The 26,618-nt window shown below is 40.4% G+C and overlaps 1 protein-coding gene across 4 annotated transcripts in view; it reads right to left on the reverse strand.

Moving 5' to 3' along the window:
- Window positions 1-16,817, reverse strand: part of LOC309689485 (filamin-A-interacting protein 1-like) — a 54,392-nt gene extending 37,575 nt beyond the window's left edge. For 2 of the 4 annotated variants that reach the window (XM_082505946.1, XM_082505943.1), the window contains exon 1: window positions 11,458-12,234. In XM_082505946.1, coding sequence (XP_082362072.1) covers window positions 11,458-11,467 — 10 coding nt within the window. In that variant the 5' untranslated portion in view covers window positions 11,468-12,234. Of the gene's footprint in view, window positions 1-434; window positions 456-11,457; window positions 12,235-16,356 lie in introns of those variants that run through there. The other 2 variants (XM_082505944.1, XM_082505945.1) reach the window with 2 other exon arrangements.
- Window positions 16,818-26,618: the final 9,801 nt, after the last annotated feature.

The raw sequence follows: 26,618 nt of genomic DNA on the forward strand, positions 1-26,618 counted from the left end.
TTTGATAGCTCTTTCTCACTGGTATCTTGTGTTTAGTATTAATTCATCTCCCGTATCACTGTCTTGATTGTTGTCACTGGTGACTTATCATCCAGCTGTTTCCAGTCTGTCTCTGGATCTATGTTTTGGGGCTTTCTTTTTGTTTTTTAACTCTGCTTTGCGTTTGGGTAAAAAAATGTCCTACATGCTATCCAGTCGTTAAGTGATGACGTGACAAATCCTACTTCCGGGTCTAAAGTAGTCTGCGTTTAATATGGCTTTTGTGTTGTTAACATGTTTAGTGTTTTGTATTTTCTTCTATTTAGTCTCAAAAAGCTCCTAAAACAGTCAGTGATCACTGTTGACCTCTCTCTAATCATTTATTTAAGCTCAGTTTTTAAAACCTTAGGATGTAACTACAGCCCAGCCCATGCAGCAGTATATGAATGACTAACCTCGTATTGTGGATGGATTATCTCAGTTGTTCTCCTGGCCGAAGTTTGGTCTTTTTACAGCATCCTGCCATGCGATTACATTTGTTCCTGACCACCGACAACACTCACGTTAACTTTTATCGAGTGGGAAAAAAGTTAGCTTTTTATATTATGCTAACATAGCTGTGTCGCTAGCGGTCATGTAGCACATCATTACTAGGGTTGCCAACTCCCTGAAAAATAAATAAGGGACACCTCGTGGCCAGGGCCGGGCGACCCAGTTGTCTTCACCCTTCCCAGTGTGGTGAATTTTCTAGCTCTTTTTTTGTGTGTGAAATTATTTTTTTAACCATTTGACTTGAATTTGATTTAAGTAGATGTGTATTCTTTGTGATATGAACACATGTGAAACAAATGATCATTTAGCCATTTATTTTTAGCTCAAAATGACAACATTAACACAATAAAACAGGTCTCCTTCTTAAACAGAAGCCTGTCATGCTTAACTTTTGAGAATATAAGTAAATCTTTCTTTAAAAGAACTCTGTCCTGCTTAACTTAAAATAATAGAAAACAATAGAAAGAAAAACATTCTTGTAACAGTGCACATTTAGTGCATTTAGTACAATTGGCTTAATGCTAATCAGCTGCTCCTGTTTGTAAACCCGCTTGTTCCCATGATTACGCATCTTAACTCATCATCATTATTCATCTATGTATTACTTTTATGTATTAGTCATCTATTTGTTGTAATCATCTATCCTTGCAGTTGTTTATTACACAAAATAAATTATATTATCACACTTCTGGCCACATAGCGCTGATATTCACTGCACATGCCCATATTAACTTTTTCCAGCCAGGTGTTTTCCTTTTCCCATTTTTCCCTTTCTCTGAACAAACATTGCTGCTCTAATGCTGGGCTCACACTGTGCGGTTTTAGGCCCATTTTGAGCCGATTTTTGAGTGATCGGACCGATTTTGGCCTTCATCGTGCATCGTGTAGTATACGTGGGGTAACGAGAAGTGATTAACACCTCACGACCAGCTCCCGATCATCAATCGCTCGTGAGGGTCTCACCACAGCCGCTCACACTGCTCGCGCGCAAACACGTAAACGTTGGTGTAAAAGATGGAGCAGCACGGCTGTGCAGCGTGTGATCTGGACACAAGCGATGGAGGCACACAACCGTGAAAATAGTTGGATTTACATTGCTGCTCAGTCACAGCTGCCCGATCAATGTTTTTCATTAGCAATTTAGCAAAGTTGATGGTGGTGGTGTGTGTGTCTGTGTGAGTGTAATGCTGGGCTTACACTGTGCGATTTTTGGCCCATTTTGAGCCGATTTTTGAGTCGTGCGACCGTTTTGGCGATCGGCCCGATTTTGGCCTTCATCGTGCGTCGTGTATTGTGTAGTATACGTGGGGTAATGAGACGCGATTAACACCTCACGACCAGCTCCCGATCATCAATCGCTTGGTCGGGAGGGTGTCACCGCAGTTTGTCACACTGCTCACGCGCAAACACAAATGTCGGCGAAAAAGACGCCGCAACACGGCAGTGCAGCGTGTGATCTGGACACAAGCGATGGAGGTACAACTTGTAGAACTTTGGAAAGCTCATCCGAGCCTTTTCGATGTGGCCTCAGAAATTATCACGACACAACAACCGTGAAAATAGTTGGATCTACACTGCTGCTCAATCACAGCTGCCCGATCAATGTTTTTCATTAGCAATTTAGCAAAGTTGATGGTGGTGGTGTGCGTGTCTGTGTGAGTGAAAGACAGAGAGAGAGCGCGACAGATTCTCTGTTATAACCTTCATGTTATGGAGGCACAGTGTGAGCACTCAGGTCGCATCAGAGCATCGGGCGGTATAGTGTTAGACCCTGCATCGTGACCTACCAACTTCTAACCCCTGCGAGTCAATCGTGCAGTTTGAGCAGGAGCTGAATAACGTGACTGAAAAAATCGCACAGTGTTTGCCCAGCTTTAGGTGTACTGTCGTCCGAGACTTGCACCGCAGTGTCGGCGTTTGTTTCCCTGTTGACCATGCTTCTTGTTGTGGTCATCTGTTGTCTTCCGGTATTTTCTCCGTAAGCGACCTTTCCTTGACCAATGAGATGAGTGGTAATCTGAATTGTCATACTCGTAAGTGTGCTGTCAGCTCATTGGTCACAAAGCAGGAGAGGGGCTGGGAATTATGTTTTCAAACAAAGCGTTAATTCCATTAAAAGTTATAGACTACTTTTGATTCTCACTGTATTACGGGACAAAGTGCGTCCCTTATTAGCTCAATACGGGACGTGTACTTTTGTTTCGAAATGCGGGACGATTCCGTATTTTAAGGGACGGTTGGCAACCCTAATCATTACATACCAGCTAGCCAAACTTCAGTAACCCTACAAACGTCACTGCTGTTTAGTTTCCTGTCTTCATTTATGCTGGAAGTGATAACAGAGCTGTACGTTTTAATTTGTTTCCAAAACCCCGCAGTCAGGACATGCTATATTGTATTTAGATAGAAGCTAGCGAGCTAACTCCCTGCTAACTTCTAACTCCGTTAAATATCATAAATTCCGTTTTCATGGATGCCTGGATGTTAAACTCAATTGTTACACCTGGTAGAGCAGAACGCTGATCATTTTATTAAAGATGAAAGACTAGACAGTTTTTCAACTCTCAGTAATGCCATAGTGATCATTTGATATATGGACCTGCAACGGAGTTTAGACCCAGACACGGCTAGTGACGTCAGACTTAACGACCGGATAGCATATAACATGATGTGTAAACATGGTAAAAGGATTTACCATGTAAAAAAAATGTATACGTTATTCAATGAGTAAACAGACACGCTGGCCCAAAGGACTCCAGGACCAGGAGCTCTAAGCTGGTCTGTACCTCGTATTTTTTTAATGTAAACGTAAATTACTCAAGATTTTATGTAGTTATTAACATAGCATAAACTGTACTTTCACTCCCCAAACTTCCTTCCTTCCAATTACTATATAATGTGCTACTGCTTTATAACGGCAAAGCTTTGTAACATCAGCTGATAAAGGTGAGGAAGAATTGAAATTCTATTAACAACATGTCCAAGTGAAATCACGTAACCTTAGATAATTACGGTGGCCTTGCAAAGAGTCAGTTGTGAAATTAACAGACTATCGTTCTGATCATCTTCTGAGTTGAAGCAGCAGTTCATGAAAGGAGGAAATGATTGCACTGAACATAATCAAGGTAGTTATTCTTTTTAAACATATTTGTCAGAACCCTTTAATTATCATTAAAATGTTATGGTTTTTGGACAGCAGATTAGATTAAAAAAATATTTTGTTACCTAACAAATCTTCTCAGTCAGTTTCACTTTCCTCCTCCTCTTTTCCTCCTCTCTGGGAGCTTTTATCCACTTAATAATTCTGCTCAAGCTTAAATAGCTGAGATGCTCTCAGCTTCATGGAGAATTTAGTTTGTTTGCTGTAGTTTCACCATAAATGATCATACTGAAATCTAATCTCTTGTTGCTTCTACCATAAAACTCCTAAATTAGGAGGTTTTAACCATCCAAACCCTGGTGCATTCTCGGACCTCGTCAGTCATCGAGGCTAAAATTCTTCGGGTTTATATGAGGCAGGTTTCCTCCCAGGAGTTTGTGCGTGAGCTCTAATCAGTGGTGACCAGTCCAGAGAGCTGACATCATCCCAACATGCAGTAGGCCAGCAGCCAAGTCCCACATGCCTTTCAAATGGACTGAGTATGAAGTCACTTGACTCATAAACTCTGAGAGGAGGAGGAGGGGGAGGGTGCGGGTGAAGTGAGAGCGAGGCAGGATATCACGAGGGTTTGAACGCTGCTCATTTTACGTCGCTTTAAATTTTTACAAGCCGTTTAGCTCCTGAGCGTTGACCAATCTCAAGTGGTTGGTGGTCAGCCCACCACATGCATGACTCGAGAAATGAGTCATGAGAGAGGAATAAGTTTGGACCGTATCATAAGACTCCCACCGCATCACAAACAGCCATACTGACTAAAGGGGACAGAGATTTATTAAGTATGCGTAAGGCTTCTCACATCAATGAAGAAGATCTACATTTAAATAGAAAATCTGGGATAGGAGAACCTGAATAACTAAATCAACATTTAATGAGAGCCTTGAATTACTGATACCTGTTATCAGCCGGCTGAATGGCTGTTATCAGTCGTTATCAGTCTTTTGCCAGCATGTGGCTTCTTCAGCCAACGAGGAGGCCGTTATCACTTCATTCACTGGTAAGTGCAGAGCATAGAGTTACACACCATGGCTCATCCACTGGTTAGTGAAGTCCTGTTGTGAGCTTAAGCTGACGTTTCTTGCATCATTTTGTGTTTATTTTGAAACCATATGTGATGAACAGCAGTCCATCTCACTGTGAAACCCTTGACAATGAGCACAACCACAGTAATCCTCCAGTTTAACTTGAATAAAGACCCTTATTTACAAAAATAACCTCGTGTTTTATTCAGAAGCCTGGAAACTAGCAGGAAAGTGTTTACTGAGGTAAATATGAGGGAGCACTGGGTCATTTTCCCACAGACTTCCACGATTTAAGCAGAAGTTTTTTATGGAAGTACTGGAGTCACCTCCTACTGGCCCCTAGAAAGAATGAAGATTTCAGTTGTTTGCAAATTAGTTTCAGACCCAGAAGTTACATCCATCTTTGTATGTTGCAGATCACACCGCTGTGTTACAGCATGTATAGAAAACCAATGCCCTGTGGATGAGAATGGACTGGGTTTTCCAGTACCATCCAAGTGGGAGGAAACCCTGGAGACAAACTATCTCATCTGGCCTGAGAATGGGTGGATGGGTGCATGGATGGATCGATGGATCTTTTAACTTATTTTAGGGTTCTCACCAGTTTTCTTTGGTTCTGCTGTTTTTAGGACTAATCTATTGAAGCAATCACTGTGTAAGGTGAATGAGGGGAACAAACTTGCTGGATTTCAGCACCCAAAGGAGTGTCAAAGAGGGGGATTTTACAGTGTGACAACCTGGGTCATAAGGAAGCCTTTGCAGTAAATATTAAGGTTCAGATCACACATCAAATGCATCAAACAGACAAAGTCTCAGTCCAGATATTGGAGGACATTATGTCCCTACTTCAGGGTTTCTGAAAGAGTAAAAATAAATATGATTCAAACTTGGATAAGAGTGCAGTATGTCTACCTTGTAATATGATGGCAAATTCAAGGCTGAGCTCAGACAGCTTGCCACAACATCAACATCCCATCTTTCCCAGCGTGATCCATCTTGATGTTATCAGCTGTTTGATATGCCCTCCTCATTGCTACAGAAAAGTGTAGCCAAACAAATGCAGTGCTCGCCTCTGCTCCCTGTTATGCTGTCATGGGAACAGCAGTTGTTGTTATGAAACCAAACATGACGGCGGACGCTGGTCCCACACAGATTAGTGAGCTGAATTAGCAGAATGATCTCATAGTTCCTGTCTTATCAGTTGGCCTTGGGTTGCAAATGGAAGATACGGTCACACTGTTACAAGCTGAAGCTGAGAATTTAAAGGCTAATGTGACCAGAATCTGCAACGGTTTTAGAAATCAGTTATAGTTTTTCCTCATTTTTTTTTCTTGAATCCAAATTCAAGTCAAACATTTGATCAAGTTTTCACAACCACCAGGAGGGTATTTTAAAACAGCCAAAAAGAAATGAGGGATTAATCTTTTGCTTTAATTGTGTTTGCTTTGGATCTGCAAAGCGATTTTCACCTCTGATGTCCACCTATAAATGTACTGGAAACATTGGAGCTATTCCTAGAAGCAAATCTTTTCCATTATCTACGTTTGCTGAGTCAAACTTGGAAACATCAAGTTTTATTCACTTCACTTATCCAGATAACGGAGTAATCCTACCCTATGGCACGGAGCCCAGGCAGTAAGGATTTTGGGTACAAGTTTCTGATCTATCAAAGGATTATAATGGAGAATTACAAGATCTAATAATGCTTAGGGACTGATTAATTCCTCACAACTACAAGACATTAATAAGAAACACTAAATTTGTCATTTTCAGCTCTTTAAATCATTAAGGAGATACCTATAATCAACTGTTTGACCAGTTCTGGAAAATACTCAATTTATAAACTTCTTATTAACATATACAACTACTTTATTTGTCATTCAGCTGCATTTATAAATGTTTCGCACTGCTTAGAAACATAGCTTCATGCAAACTCTCACATCCCACCTCGTCGTCAGTGTATCAGTCCATGTTTGCTTGTGGTGTACCTCAAAACTCTTTTAGTTTTTTTTTTACCTCTTGGTGAAATCTTCCAGAAGCATCAAATGTATGTACCACTGTTATGTAAGGAACTAAGATCTATTTTGCAACACAAAGCACAATAACCCTGAAGCAGAAGTCAAAAACGTGATTTCTCAAAACTTTTTTCTGACTAGTTACTTTTTGATTTTGCACCAGATTATGACTGAGGAATCTCAGAAGAACCACCCCTTCTGAAACCCAAAGATTCCAGTTATTGGGAAATTAAAAGGAAAGAGACACAGAAGATGATGAAATGACACAATAAGAAGAAACTCTTGAGTTGTGAAAGCTGGGTTGAGATGAGATCTTTTTTATGAATTGCATGGTTCGAATGTTTGTTGGGATCCTGGTCATCATCAGCGCTGCGTTCACAAACCGTTACACCCAAACACATCCGCTCTTTCATCATAACAGTTTAGAGGAGACATATGTTGACCCATTTAATATCCTGTTAGGATTTGAAACAACTGGTGCAAATCAAACATCTGGATTGCCACCAAACTCTAATCAGTGGTTTCATGTTGCAGATTATGTTTGATAATTTTGAAAAATAACGTGCTGACGGACGGGTCAAGCAAACAATTTCCACATTCAAAAATTTAATTATGCTGCTTTTTATTCCCATCCGTTGGTTTTTGTTTGTTTTTTTGTTGTTGTTTTTTGCTGCCTGTATGCACACTTTTTAAAATAGCTAGCAAAGCAAAGGGAAGGTCCCAGGAGATCTGGGCAGGGTCGGAGTATGCTGAGTACAACAACAGAGAGGAGGTCGAGTTAAAGACCTTCTCTGTTTAATGTTCAGCTCTGAAACACATAAAAGCGGGAACATTTTTAAATAGAAGAAGAGACGTCTGATGTATAGTTCAATCCTCAAAGCAAAATCAGAACCAAAGCAAAACCATGAAATTAATCCAAAGGAAACATGTGAAGGTTTGTAGCCTGTGTCAGGTCCGGCTGTGCCCGAGGAGTCCAGTGCACAAACATTAAGGAGTAAAGGAACAATATATAAGCTTCTTATATAGTGCACATCGGTCCAGATTTCACAAATATGCAGACTTCATCTGATAATACATGATTAAAATATTTTCAGATGGTTTCCAATCTTCATTTTTTTTATGTGCAGAAACAAAATGTTAAAATACAGTACAATGTAAGATTTTAAAATGAAGGAATTTTTTGTATTCATTTTTTACTTTTTTCTGTTTTTTAATTTTGTTTTACCTGGAATTTTTTTAGGGTTATTTTTATTTTATTTTTTTACATTTTTGTTAGCCACCAGAAAGAGTAAGATGAGCACCTTTTTCTTTCTGTTGTTAAGGTTTTACTAAACAAATACATTTTTGAGATTAAAACTCTCTTTTACGACAGTGTCCTGGGTCCAGGCAGTTCCACATAACCCACCATGTTTTATGCTACTGTGGGTTTATTCCTAAGAAGGTGCTACAGAAAATCTGTTTTCTTCCATTCAACCATTTTTCAAAACTGTTCATCCAGCTTGTCCTGGGTCTGCTCCGGGAGTAGGCCCCGGGGCAGGCCCAGGACACGCTGGAGAGATTATATCTCTCGGCTGGCCTGGGAACGCCTTGGGGTTCCCCCAGATAACCTGGAGGAGGTGGCTGGGGAGAGGGAGGTCTGGGCCTCTCTGCTTAGGCTGCTGCCCCTTGGATAAAGCGAACGAAGATGGATGGATGGATGGATGTTCATCCAGCTTAGAGTCATTGAGGGTCATCTGTCAGCGCAAGGCTAACACAGACAAAACGTTCACACCAGCAACAAATTTAGAATCACTGGTTAAAATAATGCGTACGTCTTTGGACTGTGGGAGGAAGCACCCATAGCACCCGTGTGTGTGCAGAAAGAACACTAACTCCACACAGCTGACTGAGCACTTTTGGCCACTCCCTTATTTTCCAAGGGGTCGCCACAGGGATGGATCCACATTACACCAATACAGGACTGCCCTTCCTTCCTCCCTCTATCCTGGTTTGATACTGCCACGTGTACCGTGGTTTCTTTCTCCCACCAACTTATGTTCACTACTACACTACGGTATTGCGAAAATGCATCTTTTTCTCTCCGTTTTGACCTTCCGTCCACACTGAGACGCCGTTTTTTGTAAAGGAAAACGCAGCGTTTTGAAAACGCTCTCCAAAACGGATACATTTGAAAACGCCGTTTTCACTTCGCAGTGTGGACAGCGAACCTGGAGCCTTTTCGAAAACGATGACATTGACGGAGGGCATTATACAGCAGTTGTTTTGTTTGCTCTCAATTTTGACAGCCCTATTAAATATTAATATCTCTTTGTACATGCTCCAGATAGCTTTTCTTCAAATTCTTTAATTCTCACTTGCTTTTCCAACTTTGTACTTTTGTGTTACTCGCAGCAACAACTCCACCTCATTGTAAGTCCATTTAAAAAACTCGGTGCTTTTCCTCAACATTTTACCGCAATGTTTCAAAGAGCCGGAAAGTAAATAAACGGCAGACAGAAATGAGGCAGGTCGAATCGTCTTGCATTGCACGCATGCGCATGACTGGAGCGTAAGCGTTTTCAGCCGTTTCAATGTCCGAGAACGCTTACACAAACTCCTAAACACAAACTTAACAATGTAGTGTGTGCTGTACAGTGTAGCGAGGAATGCCCAGACCTCTACATTGGAGAGACCAAACAGCCACTTCACAAACGCATGGTACAACATAGAAGAGCCACCTCCACTGGACAAGACTCAGCTGTCCATCTGCATCTTAAGGACAAAGGTCACAAGAAGCAATTTATGTCCACAGTGAGCGACTATCTTTGAACAGAGGTGGTGGCTTAAGACACCAACTGTCTGCCATCTATAATACAGTTTTGAGATCCCTTCCCAGACGCCTTAACCCCCACATCCCGGGCCATCTGACCTCAGGAAATCACATGATAGGGTGGGGCTAGGTTTCACCATGAGCTCACCCGAAACCTTGGCTGATTGTGACCTACTCATGTGATTAGGTAGAGGATCATTAGGGGATTGATTGTCCCTCTCGATGGGATACTCCCACAGGGCTTAAATCTGGGACTCTCCACCATTTGACCCTAGAACAGAAGAAGCTTCTTGGATGAGAGGTGAAACGTCTTCAAGCCACTTAAAGAAGTCCAGACGCTTTTCTTTCCAAGCTCCTTAGACTACGATGACCTGGATGACTGAGAGCCTTCACAGACATCTGCTGTTTTGTGCTCTAGTTTTGGAAATTAAAATTCCAGGATTTTCTCTCAATGTCATCCGGATGCGCTGGTGTGTTGTGTATGTACAGTTTTTTCCCTTTTTGTTTCACAAACCAACATGGAGGTGTTACACTACTGGGTCTGTGTAATTCTGGGTTAAGTTATATTATTTGATTTGTTGTTTTTCATGGGTTTGGTTCTCTTTAATTTTTTTTATGTGTGTTATATTTATAATTCCTAGTTTCTAGTTTTCTGTCTCTATGCCTTCCCTGTGTTCCATGTTTAGTTACTCTAGTCTCTGTGTTTCATGTTCCTAGTCAGTCGTGTCTCCATGTCACAGTGTCAAGTCTGCATCTTTGTGAAGGTTTCCTGTTTATTTTGATAGTTCCTTGTCCTGTGTTCAGTGCATTTGGTTTTGCTTCCTCCACGTCTCGTTATGTCAGATTAGTCCAAGCTCTGTTTTCCTCCTGTTTCCTATTCCCTCGTTACTCCGTTGTGAATTTAAGCCCTGTGTTTTCCTCTGTCTGTTGTTGTAATACTCTATGTGCTGTAAGTTTCTCCAGGTTTCTGGTTTCTATTATTCTTAGTTCCCTGCTCCTTGTTTCCAAGTGTTAAGTTCTTAGTTTCCATGTTCAGGGTTTTGGTTTTTGTAAGTTATTTTATGGAGGATTTTTCCCAACGAAAAAAGCTGCTGCTTTAAGTTTACATTCCAAGTACAAGTCCTGCATTTGGGTCCTTCATTCTGCCTACTGCACCTGACATGATGCAACCAGAATCCTAAAACACTGAAGCTACACAATAAGGGGTACTACACCAATGAGTGACATCACTATCGCTATGTGCATTTTTTATACAGTCAGTGCCAGTCAGACCAACAAGCCTGCACCACTGCTAAACACTTCTCACTGACTCTCAATGATTACAGTTTTTTCTGATTGCTTAAGCACATTTTTTGTAACTATTGGCTAATTTTGCAAACCTCTTCACACAAATAAGAAAACCTGTCACCCAATAATCAAAACATTGTAGTTCTCTTGCAAAAGCAAACACAGCTAGATTAACTCTTCACACCTTCGTAAAAATGGTGTTTCCGTATCAAACAGTACACACAAGCCATCATCTACTTAGCACACAATGCGCCAACTGCACACTGATGGTATGAATACAAAACACATCTGGCTTTTGCTTTCTCTGTGCACAAGGTAGGCTATGTCAGTTTGAGCTCATACTTCTGTCATAGATCCATAAGCATAGAGGGATCCAAACTTCAAGTACTGGTGTTTATTCAAACACATCAAAACAAACACAAGTGTTTATTTCCAAGTATAGGATTATTTGCAATCGCCATAATGACTATATGGGTTACTTGGTCTGCAGTGAACATGCTTCCTCTGCCCCAGCATCTGGTCATCTAGCAATTCTGTAAAGTAACAATTTCCGTATTTTTACATCAATGGTATTGGTGTGTTTCTCATTGGCATATGGCAGTGCTACAAATCTTTGTGCGAAGTGACTGTACTCACCGATTCTCATTTCAAGATGTCCTTATGGTACTTGCTACAGTGTAGCGGCTCGAGTTAGGCTGGACCCGTTGGCCAGCTACCCTCAGGGTCATTCGACGGTTGATTACATGGTCCACTATTGTAGCTCTGATGTCATCAGCAATTCTATTTCTTACTCTTCCTACCCTTCCTCTCCCCCCTCCTCGTCTTCCTCTCCCCCCTCCTCGTCTTCCTCTTGCTCCTCCTTGTCCTTGTCGTCCTCTTCATCCTACTTCTTCACCTCCACGTCCTCTTCCTCGGCCTCCTCTACTTCTCACTCTTCCTGCTCCCTCCATTGTACTCCGCACACACAGCTTACCTGTATTATAGTGCTTAGGCTGATTGCAAAGTGAACTAATTATCTAAAGAAGTTTTCACATGTGAAAGTGTGCCAGACAGTTGGCAAATTAGTGTTAATGATAGCCATACATGTGTATACTTTTGCTAGGAGTGTGTTGGAAATTTGGTAATTGAGTGTTGTGCAGTGAATTGTGCCTACAGTTTTGCAAAGTGTGTGTTACAAAATTGCAAACTGAGTGCAAAGCAGTTTTTGTGCTTTTAGTTTTGCAAACTCAGTGAGTGGTTTTGCTATAAGTCTGAATCGTTTTAGAGATTGTGCTACAGGAATCACAGTTAGGGTTTAAGCATTCAGAAAAAACTGTAAGTCAAAGTGTTTAAACAGACCAAATTACAGGAGACCATAGGGGTGGATGAGCAGGGTGCAGCACGAAGGTCCTGGGCAGGCTTGAACCAACCCAGCGGGGCTTTTCCCTCCACCAGAAGTAACATGCTATAATTCAAAAAACGTTTTACAATTACGTTCCCCTCATAATGATCCCATTACATCTCTGGAATACCATAAAACCATAACACAGTACATCTTTACTACTATTAGTGTAACACAAGTTTTCTTTCATTCAGGAAAACTAATGGCACTTGACTGCAGAGCATACTTGCACAAACGTTCATGTTTTCCATTCATTAGCTGCTTATAGATATTTCAGTCTGGACACAACAAACCTTGTGTGACTGAAAATTGTTTTCCTGCTGCAGCATCTCCGCCCAGCTGCTGTAGAAACTGTGTCGGAAAGAGCAGAGCTTGTCTCTCAGCTGAGCGGTGCTTAAGCACTCTGGTAAAACATCTATTAAATTAATGCCTCCTGATGTACTGCTTCCTGAAACCAGCCTTTACTGGGCTGTGAATAAGGGAGTCATAACTCACTGATTCACTGAGCGAGTGTCTCACAGACGATCCTTTCATGACTCAGTAACGACACACTCAGCGTGGCTCAGTGGGTGTCGCTCCATTCCAGTAACTCATTATTGAAGCCGTCACTATACATCTAAATGACGCCTGAAAGCATTTAACTGATCACACTTACACTTTAGTTCTGAAGGTTTTATTTTGGCCCCACTTCAGCCTTATTTAAAAGGTTGATAATTTCTCGTTTACACACAGCACCTACACAAAGCTGAGCCGAGTCTGCTTTTCCTTATTCTCTGTCATGTATCTCTTGCTCCAAATGAAGAAGTCAGCGTACAGCATGTTCAAGAAATCCCTGCAATCCCCTATGATGCCACAGGAAGTGGATATCCCTGATGATCCCATCTTAAATCCCTCTGTTTGCAAGAGACAGCCAATCAGAATCAAGTTGTCTCAAAGGGGGAAGAGCCAAAATGGCTTGTTACAGAAATGACATGAAATGAGAGGTTGTACTGAGGCCCAGTATGAAATAAATAAGGATTATTTTGAACTGTGAATCATACAAAGCTGCTCTAATAGATCCCAAGTGTAACAGCAGGACCTGGAAAGGAGATGATTAAGGTCACTTCGCTTTTGTTGCATTTAAGATCAATTTTGGCTGTATAATCTGTCAACCAATCAAATTCAAGAATTCGAGAGAGTTTAAGAAGCCCTGAGTCTTTTCAGTTTCAAAAACTCAGCTGACTAGCAAGGGGTGCCTCAGAACCTCAGGGACAATACGTGTCAGTGTAGGCCAGTCATTAACCAAACCCTGCTTTTTTAACTCAAGTGGGACCAAAAGGCACAAACTGAAAATCCTCCTGCACTAAGTAAGACTTGAAACTAGAGACGGAGACCATAAACTCATCAGGAAAGTGTTTACTAAGCTCACACAGAAACCAAGTTAAGGACAGATTTCTTTTTGCCATCAGAGGAGTCACCCCCTGCTGGCCTTTAAAAACCATGCAGGTTTATGCAGATTGTTGGCTTCATGCTCCAGAACCAGAAGTATGTTGGCATACTTTGGCATGCAGAGAGGAGCAGCCAGGGATCGAACCACCAACTTTCCAGTTAGCGGATGGCCTGCTCCTCCTCCTGATTGTTGACCATCAAATCACTATGTTGCAGGATTTTAGCTCCTCCCTGTGTTTAGGTGGAGACAACAGTCTTGTATTAAAGATGTACCACGCCAGTTTTGGAAGGTTAAAAGCATGGGGGTAGTATTAACCCGCAGGTTTCTCAGCCAAACAGCCAAACATCTGGTTTGGAGATTTTTGTTTTCTACTTTTTTTCCCCCGACTTGCCATTTGACTTCTTTGCTACAACGTTAGGTTTGAAGATGGTGGTTTGAGTTAACATGCACCTCTTCACAACATTAACCCTGCACGAAAACCTAAGAGTTAGGATCAGTGACTGTGCCAGTCTTACTAATCCCATCCCTGAGTTTATAACATAGTGAGACCCTGGTGTTTGCTATGAAGACTATGGTTTCAGTCAGTGACACTACAGTCTGTTTCCTAGACTTTTTAAATACTCGAACACTTGTCCACCCAAGATTTAGTCACATCGCCATTTGTCATTTTTCTTTTCACTCTTTTCCTCTTTCAGTTCTCCATGGTGGACCATCAGGTATCATGGGTCATTCAGATGTTTTTGATCTCAATCTTTGTCTAGCAGCACCGTCATCCTTTTGTCCATTAAATACCTGAATTGTGTGGTTGGTTTGCAGTAGGTGTTTAGGTCCTACACAATCATTTTCACAACAGTTCTTTCTCAACTGTTGATGGTGCAAATCTACTACACTGTTTCTCTGTGCACACATCTGTCCCCTCTACTGTTCGGCCAGATTTCCCATCAGAGTCAAGGGTTGGGGGATGCAGGGTGTGGTATGCTGCACAAACTGAACTCTGAATGTTATTTGTGACACTTGAGCCTTTCTGTGTCTCTGTTTTGTAACTCCACACGCTTTCTATTTTTGCCAGCTTCGCGCAGACATCTACTGCATCATCTGCTTCTGTCATATTTTCCATTTCTAGGTTAAAGGATGTTGTTTGTTGAAGAGATTGTGCAGACAAATTTATGATTTGGAGGTTATATTAATAAATCTATTAGAAAAACCTGGCATGGGATAAGAGTACAGTTTTTCTTTGGACATTTATTAAAGTGATCCGTGTGGGAAACCAGAGCATGGCCTCCCACTCTCCTTTTAGAGTCTAGAATTTGCATCATGAATGTGCAGTATGTGATGAAATAATCAAGTTTGGAAAGGAAGGCCTTTAAACCCGTTAAATTGTAAACAAAAAACATTTTACCGCTTTCAGTAATTCTGAGTAAGTTTAATCATTCATCATGAATTATTTGGATATGCTTTAATTGATAAAACATTTACAGGTGAGGTAAAAGGTTCATGAAGAGGTTTATTAGCCTGTGAGCTCAAACCTGACCCCAACCTCATAAAAATGTGCTTCATATTTTTGTCTCTGAGGTCTTAAGGTAGTTGGAAATCCTGTTGATTTTTCAGTATTATAAAAGTCGCAAAGCAGCAAATGTTAATTAGTGACCATTTTAACTGGATTTACAGCAATGACCTTAAAATATTTTTGCCTAATAATAACTAATAATGTTATCATTTCTAAACTGAACGCACACACATCACACTTAGCTTAGATCACGTTTTTCACTCCATTACAGATCAAATCCACCGTCATGAGTCAGGCTTCCATAAATAGCTTGGTTTGAGTCACTGCTGATGTTTTGTTGACCCGTCCATCCACCCTGAACTCCTCCCTCAGCTGACTATTTGGTTCTGCAACGTCATTTGTATGACTGATGTTGCTGTGCATCGACAAGACACATTTTAAATATAACATTTCCACACTTCTGATTATTAGTATTTTTGATTATTTAGTGAATGAAGTTACAAGGAAGCAGAACACCAAGCTTGTCTGATTTTTTTCTGATGAAAAAACGGGAAATAATTCAGCTGCCAATAATATGGAACAACACTTCAAAACTACCTTAAGTAATTAGCTGATATAAACTACTGTAACAAATCTTTAATGTAAACTGCTTTATTTATTGAAATATCCTGATTTCTTTATTTTAATCATTATATTTGGACTCTGGATATTTATTTGTTGTGGAGTTTTTTTTAATTTCAAATAAACATTTTGATAACTTCTCATACTGTTTACTTGGTGATATAAAACCTATATTTATCTCAGTTTTTCTGTTAGCTGACATTTAATTTAGTTCAGATGATCTTGTCTGGATTTTTTTTTTCTTTAATAGCAGTTGTGATTCACCAACTCTTTATACAGATCTCTGTATCTTTGCATTTCTGAATATTTGAGGAAAAAGTATGTTTTTATATGATTGTCCTGTTTTTTGTATAATAACTGCAAACAATAAATAAATGCGCAAAAAAATTATAAATACTGTTTTGCTTCCATCAGTGTAAGGTGTTTCAGTAATGGTATACGCCAATATATTTTCAAAATTATCGGTCTATGATATTGGCATGTTGGCAAATATGATGGCACATACCCATTTCAGTAGTGGTCAGATGTTTTTCTAGATTTCTTTGTGGCAAATTAAAACAAATATATCAAAACAAGCCAGAAATCAGAGTTACAAACCTGGTAGCTCTTAGTGTCACAGCTGTTCGGTCCCAAAATGACTCCAGTCCTTATTAATACTTCACTTCTTCTCCAGCACTCACCACACCAGCGTGTCTGTCTTCTTTCCTTTAAATCTTAAATCCAGCCTTCACTGTGTCTCCTTTTCTGCCAAAGTTGGAGCATGGTGAAGCTTTGTCCTCTCCAAGTTTGGGCTGTATGCTCACTGGCCGAGAGAGTATGAGTGAGAACTGAAGACAGAGAGAGAGGGGAGGGGATCGTGCGAGGGCAGAGATGAGAATAAACAGACTCTTTCTCTGAGCTGAAATAAAATAAGTTCTCTTTTTGCCGCAGGATGTTCAGCCTCTCTCTTTACGCCTGCTTGTTCCCGGTCATCAGCACTGAGGCTCTGCTCTATATTTAACCCGTGCTCTCACTCTGTGTTAGCAGCTCAACTGACTGACGGACTGACTGAGGCTCGTCCAAACCCCCAACAGCTGAGCTATCAGCCCTGACCACACCTTCTCCTCCTCTCACAGCCAAAGGACTAGGTTTGGGTGCGTTTGGCTTGAGTTGTGGTTTGTTTTGTTTCACTCCAAAATATTTTTATTCTTAACAGCATGAAACCCAGATGTTCCTGCCCCTCTGTTAATGTGACATCACTGTACTTGAGTTGATCACTCAAAATTAAGTGGATTTAACTTGAATAAACAAGATCAGTAAACTTCTGGTATTCATGGTGAACTATCAGCTCTCAGATTTGCTTTGTTTTCATGTGTTTTTACCTTAAATAGTCAGTTTGTCTCATTCACTTCTTCCAAGCACTCCCCATCTTCTTTATTTCCTAACCCTAACCCTAAACTTGAACACACCATCTTCTCACCTTTCCCTAACCCTAACGAGTGTCTTTGACAATCATTTCTTTGACCTTCTCACCCCTTCTCTAACCTCAGTTTTATTCCCAACCTTTCTAATCCTCACACTTTTACTAAACTTGACCTCTTTTTTAATAATTTATGTAACGTTTAGCTTTTTAGACCCACTTTTGTCCTGCTCACATTGAATAATTCTGAATACAGAATTGCCCGACTGCTGCTAAATATAATTTTATTTATGTGAATATGTCTGTACACAAACACAAACATATATCATGTATTCTCTATTTAAACAAGTTAAACATTCAGAGCAGGAACTTGGTAATGCAACAGTGCCACCATCTCTAATCTGACTCCTAATTTTTAATCCTGACCCCCTGAAATTTATCCACAATCACTGACCCTAACCCCCATGAATCTAACCCCTAAACCTAGATCCAGCATCTTCCCATAATGCAGCGCTGCAGCCTCCTTGCTGAACGCTAGGCTAACTGGGAACATTCCCGCGTCAATCAAGTCAAACTTCTGTTATTGCGAAGCTAGCCGCTCACAATGGTGGAGAGAAAAGTTGATTCTGAAAGCAGAGCCTTTCAGCGCCAATGGGTGACTGAATATATGTTTACAGACATTGCTGGTAAACCTGTGTGTCTTATTAGTGGAGCTAATGTGGCTGTAATTAAGGAATTTAATTTAAGACGGCACTACGAGACAAAACGTCAGGATAAGCTGAAAAACCTAAATGCAGATCAGAAACTACAGAAGTAGAAGAGCTAAAGAAGAATCTGACATTTCAGCAGACGTTTTCCACCAGAGCAAAATCACAAAGTGAAGCTGTTGTGAAAGAAAATTTTATTGTAGCAGAGGAGACAGCCAAATCAGCCCGGTACCACTCTGAAGAGCTGCATGATGAAGCTGTGCGTTGTCTTGTGTCCAGACAAAACGCAGATTTTGGCAAATGTGAGCCTGAGGAGAAATACGATTGCTGATCGGGTTTGTGAGATGGCCACTGATTTAAGAACACAGTTGTGTGAAAGAAGCAAAAACTTTATTGCATACTCTCTTGCTGTGGATGAAAGTACAGACATGATGGACATTGCACAGCTGGCCATCTTCATCCGTGGAGAGGAAATATTGAACATTAAATCAATGCACGGGACAACGACAGGAAAAGAAACTGCCCTGGGACAAACTTGTTGGACTTACAACAGATGGAGCGCCGGTGTTGTGCGGTGAAATAAGCCACACAACACCGGCGCTCCATCTGCTAGTCAGCAGGATGCGAGTAAAGATGCAGGAGGAGAACTGTACCAGTGAGTTAACAGCATATCACTGCATCATACACCAGGAAAGGTAAAGTCCTAAAAATGGAGCATGTAATGATCACCGTAACGCAGACCGTAAATTTTATCTGAGCTAAAAGTTTAAATCACCGTCAATTTCAGTCTTTTATGTGGGAAATAGATTCAGAGTTTGCCCACATTCCTTATCAGACAGAGGTCCGTTGGCTGAGTTGGGATAAAAATTCTCAATAAAGTTTTTGAGCTCAGCAAGGAAATCTGTCAGTTCATGGACATGGCATGTATGATGCAGTGAAGGCATTTCAAGTGAAGCTGTCACAAATGCACCAGTGCAACCTGCCTCACTTTCCCTGTTGCCAAGTAATGTTGAACCAAGTCAGCGGACTTTGCTGAACTGCACCTGTGCAGATTCAGATGGAGCTGCAGTGTAATGATACACTCAAAGTGGGCAAGTCCTCAGGTAAACAAGAGTAACTACCAATAAGAGTGGAGGATGTTGTTGATGCATTAGAGGGTTACCTAGGCAACCAGTGCCTGGAACGTCTGCAAAGTCATCTTTACCCCTAATCTTTAATCCTAATCTGTGTGTTTTAGGCTCTTCGTTCAGGTTCTATGTCCATGTGTAGGAAGAGTTGCTCTAATTTATAATACTGTTCCCGTGCTTTTAAGATGTGTTTCCATGTACCTCTAAATCAATGCATATCCAATCTGTGGGCACATGTATATGTTTATTTATACTACTTAATATTCTCATTGGTTACACAACTTAATCCCTAAGTAACCCCTGAACCTTAATGCTGAACACAAGCCCTACCTGGTAACCTTAAACTAACTCTAAGTTCTCAGAAAATGTGATTTTTCACAGTTTGAAATTTGCCCTTGAGAATCTTGTTAATAGGGTTACAAAAATTAGACCTTCTAACTAGCACACGTAAAAAACTATTAACATTTTTCCACCAAATATCCCTTTGTTCCCTTAAAGCTACGGGATATGACCAACATTAACGTAAGCAGACAAAACTTTAAAGGTCTGAGAATTTCTAAGAATCAATTTAAGACCTTTAACAGCCTTTTAAAGATGTGCATATGGAAAATATTTGAGTTCATGTATTTGTAATATGACTCAATTGAAACAGGAAAACAAACACTTTTTGGACCGACTGCTTTGTAATAGTGTTATTAATCATGTTGTGGTTTATTGTAGTCAGCAATGAGGTTGTAAATGTTATTTTTTCAGTGATCTTCGGCTCAGCTTGAGTCTGGCTCAGCTGTGTACAACAATGGGCGTGTTTGCGCGCTAATTTCTCGTCATTGATTGTTTTCAGATGTAAAGTAAAATCACTGTTTCAACAGCCATCCTGAGGCTGGATCAGACCAGGCTTTTCAAACACGACGTGATTTATTCAGGGCTGTGAACGCAGCAACATTTGTTCCTAATAAAGCAGCTCTGAGTTTGACTTTATCAATGAGGAAGGGTGAGAACCGGAGCTGCGTGTTGTTGCAAAGTTTGACAACCAGCTTCAGCAGACACAACACAGCTGAGTTTGTGCTTTTAAGAAAAGTGATTTTCTTATCAGGGAGTGATCTCTCTGAGATGTTTTCATGAACAAACATTGTTAAAGGAGCTTTAGTTTTATCCTTCAACATATTGAATCCTGTCAGCGCCTTTCATAAAAGCGAAGCCAAAACGGCTTGCATAATTACACACACACACACACACGTTCATGTTCTGGAGATCAGCCTGGTCTTCCTGGAAATATTCAGTCTTATAAATGTGCCAAATACATGTGAAGGATCAATCCATGAAATAAAACAGTTGCTGGACGGTGACATGTTCACACACCCACACACTGAAAGGAGGTAAGCGTCAGTCCATTTTTGTTTCAGGAGTCATCCGGCAGAGGTGTGGACTCGAGTCACATGACTTGGACTCGAGTCAGACTCGAGTCATTAATTTTATGACCTTAAACTTGACTTGAAAAAATGTTCTAAGACTTGTGACTTGACTTGGACTTTTACACCAATGACCTGGGACATGAATTGGACTTGAACCGGTTTACTTGAAAAGACTTGATATTTCACCCCAAATATAAAATTGAACACTCATATTATATGGAAAGTGTCTACCATTAATTCACTTCATTTATTCAAACCACACTCCGTACGTATGTGTGCGTGAGCTGTAGCACAGCCAATCAAATTAACCAGATTTAAAAAAAAAAAAAAAAGAAAGAAAGAAAATGCTGCAAGGAGTTGTTTTTTTCCAGGTACAGTACATAAACTATGAAGTAGTCAACAAAAAACCGAAAGTCATGCTGATGTGTGTCTGTCATCCAGACACACATCAGCAGGTCTAAAGTCACTCTGGTGTGCAGTTTAGATCCCATTTAATTCAGGTTACGTCAACGTATGATTTCGAATTTGTTTCTTAGTGGGATCACTCAAAAAGATACAGATGGATTTGTGTGAGACTTTTACAAGAACTGAGTTAGTTCAGCTTAGAAGTTTTAATTTTTGGAAGATGGAGAAAAACTGAAAACATCTTCTCAAATACATGTCAAACTGAAAGAGTTTAGAAAGTTCTAATCCAAATCCAGTCATGACCCTTTGAGATGTGGGAACTTATTTCATGCCTTAAGAGGTATGTAGTCTCACACGTGTTTGTTGGTAAGATTACCTCAAAGCAGGTGGAGAAGAGAACCTATTAGACCTTTTGGTGCAGACCTGGATCTCTTTCTTTAAAGCTCAGAAGCGAGGCCTTGACTCTAATGGATGTCTGAGTGCGCTCTGCAGACAGCAAGGAACGTCCGGTCCAAATGTGGCCCACATCAGCAGCTATCTCTGGGCCACGTTCACGAGTCTGACTCAAACCAGCCATACTGCCACCTGATGTGTGGATGCACTCATCTATAATTAGCTTGCATGTCATAGAAGTTACTTGCTAAAATAAATGTCTTCTGCTTTCCTTATATAGTCCCATGGAAACACTGCTGCAATGGAACAGGGTCAGTGTAAGGTAACGAAGGGTTATCTTGAACCTTGAATCATGCAAAGCAACTTTCGTGGAAATAAGAAGAATAGGTTGACGTTAACATTATCACTGCGAGTGGTGAGATATTCCAGCACAACAAATCGAACAAATCGCTGGTAAGTTCAACACAAGACGCTGGTGGGGAAAGTGTTAAAGATGCTGTGGTTTATCTTTGCATCATGATACTGGTACAGCGCCGTCGCTCACTCATTCGTCACACCCAACCTTCCTCCTGCACTCACACAGTTTGGTGCCACAGCTCGTGTTTTATCTGTAATGTTCCATTAATTTGAACCTCTGCGGGGACCGCAGATGAACGAGAGAACTGCTGCCATGTGATAATCATCTCACTGCTTCCACACAGAGGAAGGCAGTGACTCAATTTACTGTAATGAGCTCTGAACATCGCTGTGGATAACCAGGGCTGCAGAGGACTAAATATACTTCAGGTGACTGAGGTAATAACCTTTTCTTTTTTCACCTGAGGAGGAATAGGATCGTGGCAGGACAGCTGGAGATATCAAAATTTGCTGGAACATTTTTTGGGAATTACATTTTTTAATATCCTTCAAAAACAGTTTCACAGTAAGGTCCAACCAACATGAAATGACACCAACCGAAACTCACTGATCATCTTGTTTTTCTTAAACTAGCACACGGATACATTATGCAGTTATACAAAGAAATTTTTGCTGCATTTTACACATTTTTAGCAAATATTTGCTTAAAAAACACAATGTTGTGTATATTATAAGCAAATATTGCTTTGCTTTGGGTTAAAATGGTATTGGTCTCAAAATAAAAGATAAAATATGTGGTTATAAAACAAAAAAATAAACACTTAATGACTTGTAAGGCCGGGTCCACAGGACGGATGATGCCACCCCCCTTGTTTGTTCAGACTGAGCTGGCCAGGAACAACCACCAGGACTGGCTTAGTCTGGGTTCCTCACCGAGGCCCATCTTGCCTTGGAAGACTCTACCAGGGGGAAATTTCCCACGACATCATATCTCCAGGGAACACTCAGGCACACAAGCCACTGCACCATCATAGGATGGTGATTAGTACAAGCTCACAGTACAGATTCTGCTTCTCCACATCAGCTGTGGTGGTTTGAACATCTGACCCACATACAAGGCCTTAAAAAATCAGGCCCCATCTTATCTTAATGACCTTATAGTACCATATCACCCCATTAGAGCACTTTGCTTTCACACTGCAGGCTTACTTGTTGTTCCTAGAGTATTTAAAAGTAGAATGGGAGGGAGAGCCTTCAGTTTTCAGGCCCCTCTTCTGTGGAACCAGCTTCCAGTTTGGATTCAGGAGACAGACACTATTTCTACTTTTAAGATTTGGCTTAAAACTTTCCTTTTTGCTAAAGCAAATAGTTAGGGTTGGATCAGGTGACCCTGAATCCTCCCTTAGTTATGCTGCAATAGGTGTAGGCTGCTGGGGGATTCCCATGATGCACTGAGTGTTTCTTCTTCTTTAACTATGTGTTAATAGACCTCTCTGCACTGAATCATACTTGTTATTAATCTCTGGCTCTCTTCCACTCTCTTCCTGTCTTCCTTCTCTCTCCCCAACCAGCCGTGGCAGATGGCCGCCCCTCCCTGAGCCTGGTTCTGAGGTTTCTTCCTGTTAAAAGGGTGTTTTTCCTTCCCACCCAGTGTTTGGTCATATGATTGTTGGGTTTTTGTCTTATGTATTATTGTAGGATCTACCTTACAATATAATGTGCTTTGAGGCAAATGTTGTTGTGATTTGGTGCTGTATAAATAAAATTGAAATTGAAATTGTCCAAGATGCCCTTTGGAAGCCTCTTAGATGAAGTGCTTGGGTTTGTTCAGCTGGAGAGATTAAGTCTCATGAAATCAGTTCAACAAAAGCATCAACCATGCCTTCAGTTCACTGAACATGTAATGAGCTCAGGTGATGTTGTATGGAAACCACAGGCATTATGCTTTAAAACCTCCTGTTAGTGATCCAGTCAGTAAATTCTTTTAATTAGTTTCATATTTTCTGTTATTTCATTGGGTGATATAAGTTGCTCTTTGTCTGTCCCCTCACCCAGACAAAGAACTTTATCTCAATCTGCCTTTGAAGACCCTGCCAAGGACAAATTGCCTCTGACAATATACACAAACCCCTCCACTCCAATAAGGTGGCGATTCACAGGGGGGACCACCCTCCCCTATGGTCATGAGTTCTGAGTAGTGACTAAAAATTAAACCGTAGGTACAAGTGGTTGAAATTAGTTTCCTACTCTCCCTTAGAGATAAGATTAGGAGCTCAGTTGGCTGGGACTCAGAGCTTCAAGACCCAGAACTCGCTGGAGGGATTACATGTCTTGACTGGCCTGGGAATGACTCAGTGAGCTGGAAGAGGTGCCCGGGGTGAGGGAAGCCTGGGTTTCTGTGCTCAAACTCCTGGATGGATCTTCTGTCTTTTCCACCACTCATAAAACAATTAAAACAGTGAACTTGTTTTTAAAATGTATCATCTTCAGGTTTATTTCATTTCTCTCATTAGTCATCCATGATAACGGTTGTGTTTGATGTGTAATGCATTAACAGTACATATGATCTGTATTGTTAGGTTGCCTGGGTCGTCGACCCAGTGTTTCGTGTTTTTGGTTGTTTGATTTTGTTTATTTTATTATGTTCTAGTTTTCTTTGTCTAGTGGGTTAAAGGAATATTCCAAGTTTAGGTTATCTGAGTGGTTCATGTTAGGTTGTTTATTCCTTGCATTTAGTGATTAAATTTTACCTCTCTCAGTGTCTAGCCATGTCTTTGGTTCAGTCTGTGTGTTTCCTGTCTACTTTGATAGTCCTTGTCCTTTGTCAGCTAAGTCTGCTTTGCTTCATGTGTCTTGTTAGCTCTGATTTGTCCAGGCTGTGTTACCAACTTTGTGTATTTAAGCCCTGTGTTTTCCTTGGTCTGTGTCACAATCTCCATCATTCTAAACTGTGTGTTGTGTCTGCCAGCCTGCCTGTTTAGTTATTTGTAGTCACAGTTTAGTTCGTTTTCTGCCGTGTAGCAATAAATCTAAATTTGAGTTCACATTTGCCTCCTGGAGTCTGCATTTTGGGTCCATTCCTGCCTGCCGCACACAGCCCTTGACACGTATTGGTAGTGCTGGGGTAGGTTTCTGATGGTAGGTTTAGAAGCAGGACCAAAATCAGTTTCTGCTTTACGCCCCATAAAACCTTGGGCCGGCTCTGGATCGATGAAAGGCTGGATGGAAGGATGGGCAACCTTTTGCCTCTTTTCCCTTCATTCTACTGTTTAAATTTCACAGAGAAGAGGTCTCACAGTCACGACATTTATTTATTTTAATTTTAAGAGGGTTGTAAAGTTTATTTTGAAAATCTATTAGTATTATAGTCAAATACAGCTACATCTTTAAATCTGAAAACGAGGAGTTTAAAGTGCCTCTGACTGTATGTGCGGCAGAGTGTGAAATCACTGTGCAGGAATTTTTGCAATGACATCATAATTTGTCTCAGATCTATGAGGAACATCGCCATCTAGCTATCGTCGCCGTCTCTTCATGAAACTACAGAGTGCACAGCATGAAGAATAAAAGGGGAAGCGGGAAATCTTATCTTTTGACCTATCAGGATAAATCATTAATCAACACACCTGTCTCTGACAAGAATTGTTAGAGAAATTTAAAATGAAGTCATATTTTTGTCACATTACCTCAGTCTAGAAGCTTTTCTTTTCTTAAATTCTGGTTTCAGAATTACAATCATTTTATTTTATTTTGTTTTGTTTTGTTTTATTTTTATTTTATACTGCCTTGTTTAAAATTGGGATACCTGCCGGGTTTTTATTTTATTTTATTGTTTTATTACTAATTCATTACTTTTATTTTTACTAAGTGGTAATCTGTGAGTGAACATCTATAAAACACGGATTCAGGATAAATGCCTTTTTAAAAAAAGAAAAAAGTTGTATTTGCTTATGTCGATATATGTGTAGGTCAGCAGTCGGCCAATTCACAAATAATGGAAAGCTGAACATCCGTAGGTTACTTTCAAAATAAAAGTCAGCCTATTAGTCATTTGGTGTTTCAGTAGAAGTGATCAAACGCGTGTAAAATTAAGATACGTCTCTTCATATGCATGTAAATACACTTAATTGTTTTTCTTGTACATTTTTTGTTTTCAAAAATAACAACTGAAACTTTCTTTTATTTGAAAAATCAAAATTCAAGCAACTCAAACTCACCTGTTTGAGTTAGTGATATTTTAATGATAATTTTGTGACTCAAATTTAAAAAGAACAACTGTACTTGACCAGAAGCAAAAAAAATCTGCAAACAGTAGTTAAAGAACTAATAACACAACCAGAAAGCCACAAATATGATCTAATCTTCACTTTTACATGTAATTAAATGTGTTTACTTGTAACCTTTCTTTACAAATGTACATCCACACCCAGAGACAGGGTCACAAAGTCTGCAAGTGCTTTAGTTAAAAGCTCAGGTCATGATGACACGCAAACAGAGGCAGAACTTCAGCAGCAGCAGGCAGCTACACACACACACACACACACACACACATGCATATGTGTGTGTATGTATATGCATATGTGTGTGTACTTGTGTGTGTTGTTTAAGATAACAAAGAAAGAAAGAAGAAGAGAGTAAAGCCTGAATTTCAGCACAAGAAAGGATATTTTTTAAATTTGGAACTGACTAATGGCTGAATAAACTTTGTCTTATAGCAATCTTTCAGTCCAACATGTAGTCTCAATCAAACATAACCACACTGAGGTATAAAGACAGACTTCAGCACGCCAGAATCCTGTTTCACAAAGCAGTGCTCAGAAGTGCTTGGCTCATTTGTTTGTTAAATATTGGAAAAGTGAAGTTTGTTTGCACCGGTTTGGCCAGAAGCGCAGCTAAGGGGTGGCCATGGGTGCCTCTGACCCTGACCCCTTCAAAACAAAAGCATAAATCATGAATAACAATTTTTATAGAATGTTGGGATTATAAAGAGACTTCTGAGAACTAACACAATGAAAAGAAACTTGGAAAATGCTGGCCACCTCACAATGACTGGCCTGTT

Source organism: Aulonocara stuartgranti, assembly GCF_965226115.1.
Source record: "Aulonocara stuartgranti genome assembly, chromosome: 15".
Classification (NCBI taxonomy): Eukaryota; Metazoa; Chordata; class Actinopteri; order Cichliformes; family Cichlidae; genus Aulonocara; species Aulonocara stuartgranti.